This window comes from Euleptes europaea, chromosome 7 (genome assembly GCF_029931775.1).
Source record: "Euleptes europaea isolate rEulEur1 chromosome 7, rEulEur1.hap1, whole genome shotgun sequence".
In the NCBI taxonomy this organism is placed as follows: Eukaryota; Metazoa; Chordata; class Lepidosauria; order Squamata; family Sphaerodactylidae; genus Euleptes; species Euleptes europaea.
This window is the reverse complement of record NC_079318.1, coordinates 84,062,179-84,071,149: the sequence shown is the minus strand read 5'-3', so window position 1 is coordinate 84,071,149 and position 8,971 is coordinate 84,062,179. Positions and strand designations below refer to the sequence as shown.

Sequence of the window (8,971 nt, the reverse complement as noted above, 5' to 3'; positions counted from 1 at the left end):
TGGGCCAAACAGGCTGACTTGGGATCTGATATTGGGGGTCTCAAACCTGAAACACAAGGTCTGCAGGAGAAGAAAGAAGAATGCAAATGCTCTTCTGGTTTGGGTTCCATGTTGCTTTATAGTGGTCACTGATCACCAGGGGATGCTGTTACCCTGTTTAATTGCTCCAATACCACATGTTGCCTAATTTAGCAGCACTGTAAGCCATGCCAGCAGTAGCCACCTTGAAGTCATTGCCTTATCTGGAGGCAGCGGCATTGATGGGTCAGAAGCTGTGCACAGCCGTAGTACACAATAGCAGTGCACAGACTCCCTTTGTCTTTGAGGCATGATAATTGGAGAAATTACATCCAACAATGGACTATGGTGTGATCAGAGACCGGTTCTTCAGAAGTTGGGTCCTTTAAGAGGATTGTTAAAATCATAGCTTGAAAACCTCTCTTTGTCTATATTCTCTAAAATTGTTCTGTTAAGTCTTTTGACTGCCCCCCTCTTAAAATTCAGTGCAGTTTTTAAAAAATGATTTTCATCTGGATAAGGCACTTCCATTAGTAGAATGGATCTACAGGACCCCACCGCATGAGATCTTGCACCTGCTAAAATAGCTGGTCATGCCATGGTTCCCTGGATGTCCTGCCTAAGGAGCAGAGTTTTTTTGGGAGAGCAGGACTGCCTATACTCTCTACCATAAATTGCTGCTGTTTTCTAAAACACTCTGATCTAGGTCATGGATAAGCATTTGTATCTCTTCTCTGAGGTGTGATTACCTGCAGGACACTTGTAGCCCAGAGAAGACTGCCCGTTCTGGGAGAACCCCCGGTTGGGTTATGGCAGCATCATAGCTGCCCGGTTTAATCCAGGGTGGGGAACGTAGATGCCTAAAGCTTCCTTCCACGTGGACCCCTTGGTTCTTTCTTTCCTGGGACAGGCAACAAGTCAACTATGCGACTGTAACAGCAGCTGACCTACTGGGTCAAGAGTCATTGACTGGTGTGTGACTGTAGTGGGTTAGTAATGTTCTGTCTCATCTTAATTATAATACCTGGTTGATCACTAGTTTTCTTCTTGCCTGCAGGCAGGGCAGCAGCAGCCAAAATGAGCACCAGCCAGAAGCACCGGGATTTTGTGGCGGAGCCTATGGGCGAGAAGCCTGTTGGCACTCTGGCTGGCATTGGAGATGTGCTTGGCAAGAGGCTGGAAGACAAAGGCTTTGATAAGGTATCTTCTGGGCCATGGGTTCTGAAGGGCATTCGTTTGAGGGGGTGGGGTGGGAGATTAACCTAGCTGGAGGGTTGGGCTTTGATGCATTCAGTCTTTTGCTGGTCTTCTTGAGAGGCGGCTGCTAGTTGACTGGCATAAGGCACATGTCCAGGGCTGTTGGAGATCTATGCTCAGGGAAACCAGCGTGTTTTATACTATTTTTTGTTCCAGAGCCTCTTGGCTATTGAGTTAGGGCATGATCAGAAGGTGCAAAATGCAACAGCCTTTCTGAGGCTAAGTAGGTGTGGGACTGGATAGGAGACCTCCTGGAATACTGCCTTAACGTCCCTGTGGAAAAAGCGGGATGTATAATATGCAAATATTATAGCTTGCTCCACACAAGGTGCTTGTGAGCGCAGAATGTTGTGAAAATCTTTCATGCCAAACACTTTCACAAAGTAGAATCAGAGTTGGAAGGGACCACCAGGGTCATCTAGTCCACCCCCCTGCACAATGCAGGAAATTCACTACTACCTCCCCACCCCCACCCCAGTGACCAGAAGATGGCCAAGATGCCCTCCCTCTCATCATCTGCCTATCTGGCCCCTTATAAAGAATATCTGGCCCCTTCTTATAAAGACTATGAGCCAGTGATGTGGTACATATTGTTACATTTTAGCTGTGCCCTTCTTTCAAGGAGCTCTGACCAGCAGAGCTCTCCCCCTCCACATACTCCCAACAACCTGGTACAATAGACGATGCTGAGAGAGAACCATAGCCCCAGGCGACCCAGTAAGCTTTTTGGCTGCAGTAGGCATTTGAGCCCAGACCCTCTCAGCAGGTGCACACTGTGATCATCATGGGCCACGCTACTGAAGCAAGCAGAGCCACAGTGTTGGCTGCGTTAAGTGTTGCCAGAGGCTGAGTTGAGATTTACAAATACCTGGGAACTCAGTGCAGTTACAGAATTGAGATTTGCTCGATGGGTTCTTTGACACAGTTCCGGGTCAACAACCAGCTCCCTTGCCCACTCACCATTTGTTTTTGCAATGACTCTGCCCTGGAGAGGTGGAGTCATAGTGTCTGATTCAAAGCAGTTGTATCCAAAGCGTTAGGCGCCACAGTCTATCTGCATGCTTAAGAGAAGGATCACTTGAGGCGTCCTCCAAAGTGTGAAACCGCACAGAAGATCCCCTGCACCAGCTGGTCCTGGAGTGAACCAGCTACTGGTATTTCTTACTCGGTCTGTCTCTTTGGCCGTTTATGCAGGGACGTTTCCCCGCGGTCACCCCCGCTGACTGCTTCCGGCTTCCTTTTGATTATGGATGCCTTTTCTGCCCATCAGAGGTCGCCTTGCTCTCCCCGTGCGTTTGGCCTCATTTTCCAGACTGGCTAGAACTGTATCTGGAAAACATGGGCAACATGCATGGGGAGAGCGAGGCGACCTCTGACGGGCAGAAAAGGCATGCATACTCAAAAGGAAGCCCTGAAGCAGTCAGCAGGGGTGACCGCGGGGAAATGTCCCTGCATAAAAGGCCTACGGCTCTCTTTGGCTTCCCAGCCCCAGGGGTAATTTGCCACCCAGTGGTCAGCACATGAACTGCTGCCGCTTGCCGCATTGGGTTCTGCCCAGCATGGGCTAGAGGAGGCTGGCAGAAATAGTTTATGCGCTGAGCACTGGGTGATGCAGGGAAAGCGGAAGAGGAGGTGAGAAGAGCGCCCACGTGTTCGGCACCAATTGGTGCTGGGCAAAGAGGAGGCAGCGTCGTGAGTATAGCTGATTCGTGCCTGCCACGGCGGAAAGGAATCTTGCAGTGACAAGTGTGGTAGACCGATTTACCTCCCTCTGGGCTTCCTGTCCCTGCTGCTTACACTACGTATTTTCTCTTTTCCAAATTTAGGCTTATGTGGTGCTCGGGCAGTTCCTGGTGCTGAAGAAGGACGAAGACCTCTTCCGTGAGTGGCTGAAAGACACGTGTGGTGCCAATGCCAAGCAATCCAGAGACTGTTTCGGCTGCCTGAGGGAATGGTGCGATGCCTTCTTGTGAACACTCTTGCTCAGAACCTCAGTGGATGCTGTTGGGGCTTTTGTAGTTAGCTAGAGGTTGAACCTTCCTTCCTCCCCCACTGTTTCTTCCCCGTGAAACTTAAAGCATCTAAAACATGTCCCTGGGATGATCGCTCCTAATGCCAGAGAATATTTTTGTTACCACAGTCTTTTAATCGAACGTCTTTTCCTCCAGGGAGGGAGTGGAGAAAAAGGGGGGGGAGAGAGGGGGAACGTTCTGTTTTAAAACTTTGTAGAATTGGATCTCTTTTGTGTGGCTTCGATAAATTCCCTTTTGCTGTCAGGCAGGCTAACCCTTGAAGCCTTATCTGCCTGTTGGTTAAAGGGAGACACGTTTTCATCTCCCTCGGTTGGAGCTGTAATTGGTCTGAGGATTAACTGTTTTATGGAATACTGTGTGTGTTTAAAAGAGAGACATCATTATTGGCAAACAGTATTTGATCCTCCCCCCTAACTTTTATGCCACTTGTTTAAACATTAGGAACCAAAATCATTGTAAAGTTTTTAAACAATAAAAATGAGCTGTGTTGATGTTCAGCCTACTTTGAAAATGAACTGGGATAACTGCTGGGGGTGCCCTTGGTGGGTTGCCTTTTCTGAATAGACAATGGGATTGGGGAGGATTAAGGTTGCCATCTCCAGGTTGCAAAATACCTGGATATGTTTGGGGCAGAGCCTGAGGAAGGTGGGGTTTGGAGAGGGGAGGGACTTCAATGGGGTATAATGCCATATAATCCACCTTCCGAAGCGGCCATTTTCTCCAGGGGAACTGATCTCTATTGCCTGGAGATCAGTTGTGATTCCAGGAGATCTCCAGATTCTACCTGGAGGTTGGCAACCCTAGGTAGGATCCAAACTGCCCATATTCTGGGAATGTCCAATACACACAGCACCTACTCAAAGTAACAGAGTGAATAATAACCAAAGTCAGTTTTCTGCTAGGCATTTCACCTTGAAAGTGTATTTAAATAATTTAGCTTTATTAGAGTAGGAAAAAATACAACGCTAATTGGATAATTGCAAAATGATGAATTTTAACTTATAAAATTTCAACAAACTCTTAAAGACAGTTAAAGTTCTTAAAAATGTGAACAGTTCACTGAGTTGTTCTCTTTAGCTGATCTATCCTGGCTCACCAGGGTCAGCCTACAGTTACAAAACTTTAAAAGAAATGGAAAAAAAAAAGCAAAATATCATCAAGTGCTTTAAAAAAATGGTCTGGATATGCCTGCAGTTCTAAGTGGTCAGTAGCAGCCGCTTTGCAATGCTGCTGAGCTTGGAGGCAAGCAGCCTTCCCTCGGAGCCTTGCTACCAAATGACATCATGACAAAATAAAATAAAGAGAAGCCACCTGCAAAACGGCATTCTTTGCACCATAGGATACTTGACAATATATTTATTCCGGTGGGTAACCGTGTTAGTCTGTAGCAGTAGAAAAGAGCAAGAGTCCAGCTTGGTGTAGTGGTTAAGAGCGGTTATTTGGAGCGGTGGAGTCTGATCTGGAGAACCGGGTTTGATTCCCCACTCCTCCAAATGAGCGGCGTACGCTAATCTGGTGAACTGGATTTGTTTCCCCACTCCTACACACAAAGCCAGCTGGGTGACCCTGGGCTAGTCACAGATCTCTCAGCCCCACCTAACAGGGTGTCTGTTGTGGGAAGGGGAAGGGAAAGTGATTGTAAGCCGGTTTGAGTCTCCCTTAAGTGGTAGAGAAAGTTGGCATATAAAGACCAATTCTTCTTCTAAAGACGTAACCACATTTCTGGTAGGGTATGAGCTTTCGTGAGTCACAGCTCACTTCTTCAGGTATCTGAAAGGTGTTACGGTGGCTCCCCATTCCGGAATTCTTTCTTCCTAGGAAGGCTAGGAGCCAGCATGAATCTAGGACCTTGTTGGTATGTGTTGTTAGGGGCATGTGTACTCCAGGCCCTGATTACTCTTGGAACTGGATGTTGTTCTGAGCCAGCTTCTTGTAATATCCCCCCTTCTCCCTTTTGGACCTGTGCGTCTGACAAAGTGAGCTTGGACCTATTGCAGTTTAGCTAGAATAAAGTTTGTTGGTCTTCAAAGTAACAGTGGACGCCTGGTTCCTTCACACTCATGAAGCTGCTGTATACAGAATCCTTGGTCCATCAAGTTCAGTATTGTCTGCTCACACTGGCAGTGGCTCTCCAGGGTCTCAGGTAGAGGTCTTTCACATCACCTGCTCCTTTTAACTGGAGATGATGGTGATTGAACCTGGGACCTTCTGCATGCAAAGCACAGGCTCACTGAGCCACAGCCCCTCCCCAGTCTTCTTCCTGATCTCCCCTTGCGTCTAGGGCCAGATCCGTGGACCTGTTTCCCCCATCTCTAAAAGTCTTCCCTTGAAGAGCCTCTTGTGTCAGAGAAAGGCTGCTTGGGCTGGGAGAAAGCCCCACTGTAGTGGAATGAATCCAACTCTTAGGAAGTATTCAACAGCAAAAGCTGTGTAATGCTAATTAGGACCTACCAATATTTATTTATTAGTCAAACTTATAACCCCCTCTACCCCAGCATGCCAGGCTCAAAGCGGTTCACATAATCTATGAAATATACAATACAATAATAAAATCAGATAAAACAATACAATAAAACCCTGTGAGTATGTTAAGTGCCGTCAAGTCGCTTCCGATTCAAGGCGACCCTATGAATCAAAGTCCTCCAAAATGTCCTATCTTTGACAGCCCTGCTCAGATCTTGCAAACTGAGGGCTGTGGCTTCCCTTATTGAGTCGATCCATCTCTTGTTGGGTCTTCCTTTTTTCCTGCTGCCCTCAACTTTTCCTAGCATGACTGTCTTTTCCAGTGACTCTTGTCTTATCATAAACAGCCCTAAATGGATTAAAATCACAAATTCTAATTCCTAATGGCACTTGGAATTGCAATTTATGGTCACACTGTGGCCTGCAGGAAGTTGTTATTTGGCAGCGGCAGGAAGAATAGGGAGGCCAGCATTTATAGCACAACTGTAGCTGGCCTCAACTGTATGCCTGGTGGAACAGTTCTGTTTTACAGGCCCTGCGAAATTCCATAAGGTCCCGCAGGGCCCTGGTCTCATCAGAAATACTGTTCCACCAGGCCAGGGCCCAGGCTGAAAAAGCCCAGGCCCTGGTCCTCCGGACACTCCTTGGACACTCAAACAGTATGCAAACTCTACAGAACTCTACAGAGTGTGTGACCTTGAGCTAGTCACTGTTAGCCCGACCTCCCTCACAGGGTTGGGAAGAAAAAAGGGGGAGGGAATACCAGGTATGTTACCCAATCTTGTAGCCAGAAATTGTATGGTGAAAGGGCATGGGGTTTCCAAGTCTACATCACCCTGAACAGTGAGACTAATTGGGCGAGTCCTGCCGATGTCACGTTGAATAGTTATATTAATAGTATTACTTCTACATATCTCATGTGGCTCTGTGAGGTAGGTTAGGCTGAGCGTTTGTTACTGGCCCAAGGTCACACAGCAAGTTTCTCCCAGATCCTAGACCAGCACTCTAACCACTAGACAGTGCTGTCTCTAGTTGAACTCTTAGTGCCAGTTACTTCTTCCCCACATCCAGTTTGCATCTTCCACAAGCAAGAGGAGAAGACTGAGAGGGGACATGATAACCATCTTCAAGTTCTTGAAGGGCTGTCATATAGAGGATGGTGCTGAGTTGTTTTCTGTTGCCCCAGAAGGTCAGACCAGAACCATTGGATTGAAATTAAATCAAAAGAGTTTCCAGCTAAACGTTAGGAAGAACTTTCTGACAGAGCGCTTCCTCGGTGGAACAGGCTTGCTCAGGAGGTGGTGGGCTCTCCTTCCTTGGAGGTTTTTAAGCAGAGGCTAGACGGCCATATGACAGCGATTCTGGTTCTGCGAACTTAGGCAGTTCATGAGAGGGAGGGCAGGAAGGGTTGTGTCAGTATTTGGCTCTCATGGACCTTTCTTACATGGCCAGGGTAATGTCAAGTGTCATTTTGGGGTCAGGAAGCAATTTTCCCCTAGGCCAGATTGACCAGGGATCCTGGAGGGTGTTTTTTTTTGCGGGGGGGGGGGCATCTTCTGGGCATGGAGCAGGGGTCACTTGGAGGTGTGGGAGCTGTGAATTTCCTACATTGTGCCGGGGTTTGGACTAGATGACCCTAGTAGTCCCTTCCACTGATGGGAAAATACGTGTGCATACAATTTTTAGAAGAAGGCATATATCCGCAAAACGGCATCCCTGCAGTTATCCAGTGGAAAATGATTTGCATTTGATCGTACTATGAGTCGTTTGTTGATGTAATTAGCACACCTACATTCTTTCCTCAGGATATGTTGCAGGGCATAAGACTGGGATGTGATTCAAACCTGCGATGGGAAAGCTGGGGGTGAGTGGGGTAGCGATTCATCAGTGCTTTCATTATTAACATGAGAGATCCCTGAATTACATCTGCCTGCAAATTAATTTCTCCAGTCTAGACACTGTCCCCTGATAACCAAGTTACTCCTCAGCAAAAGAAAATTGGTTACTGTGCAGGAAAAGAACTCTGCACATGTGCAGAGTGTTTGCAGTCCTGGCATTTGGAGAACTGATTATTCTTCCTGGCACAGGTTTATTTAAATCTTCCCAAATTATTTATATTTCTGCAGTGAGAGTTCATGGGGCGTAAGACTACCAGAATATTATGGCATCTCAGCCATTTGGTCTTCTGAACTTTCTGTATTGTGAAAAGATCTGGAGTTAAGAGAAGTTGTCAGTTGTGCTGGTTCAAAAGGAAAATCCAAAAACCAGAACACCATCCGCATAACACCTTTTTATTAGGACCAACTACATATAACAACACCCAAGCTTCTGAGTTCTCCAAAACTCTTTTTCAGGCTGGATACTACCCCACCCCACCCCCCAAAAAAAGGAAAAGAAAGATGCTAGGACATGATGTAAAGTCCTAGCGTAGCCTTCTTTGTGCTTGCTTAGATGTTAGATGCAGAGCTGATGCTGGAATCTGGTGACACCCAGCCTTTTTATGAGCAAAAGGCCATAAAACGATTGCATTAAACCTGCCAGGGCATTATTCAACCCTGTAGCACTAGTCCCAGATTTTTGTTGTGGGGCACAGGATTGAGGACCAAATTTGACTGTCTCTTAATTGGAGAGTAAAATACATTCTTTTTTCTTTTTCTTTTAATAATTTCATTTATTTCAAAAAAGGGACCCAAAAAGTAAAAAGAGGAAGGAATAGGGGACCGTCTATGGATAAGATGTATATATGGGGGCGGGGGGAACGTTTCAGCATATTAAAAAAAGATTACAACGTAATTACCACATCTATTTCTCCAGTTATATTTATAAAGTATCTTATTCTGATAGAAAATAGTTTCATTTTACTATAACCAATGATTGTACCGTTATTCCTGTTCTGCTAGAAAATGGCTTCACTATACTTTAGCCAGTAGTAGAAAAGAGCAAGAGTCCAGTAGCACCTTAAAGACTAACAAAAATATTTTCTGGCAGGGTATATGAGCTTTCGTAAGCCACAACTCACTTCTTCAGATGACACTTCTTCAGATGAAGCTCTGTATCTGAAGAAGTGAGCTGTGGCTCACGAAAGCTCATACCCTGCCAGAAAATATTCTTGTTAGTCTTTAAGGTGCTACTGGACTCTTGCCCTTTTCTACCACTGCAGACAGACTAACACAGCTACCCACTGTGAATTAAACATATGT

General features: G+C 46.2%; 1 protein-coding gene across 1 annotated transcript; it reads left to right on the top strand.

Annotated features, from left to right (window-relative positions):
• Window positions 1-1,088: 1,088 nt before the first annotated feature.
• On the top strand, window positions 1,089-3,461 carry LOC130481125 (barrier-to-autointegration factor). Its single transcript, XM_056853824.1, has 2 exons — window positions 1,089-1,218; window positions 3,102-3,461. Exons 1-2 carry the CDS (start codon window positions 1,096-1,098, stop codon window positions 3,246-3,248), a joined length of 270 nt encoding a protein of 89 aa, XP_056709802.1. The 5' UTR covers window positions 1,089-1,095; the 3' UTR covers window positions 3,249-3,461.
• The last annotated feature ends 5,510 nt before the right edge of the window (window positions 3,462-8,971 follow it).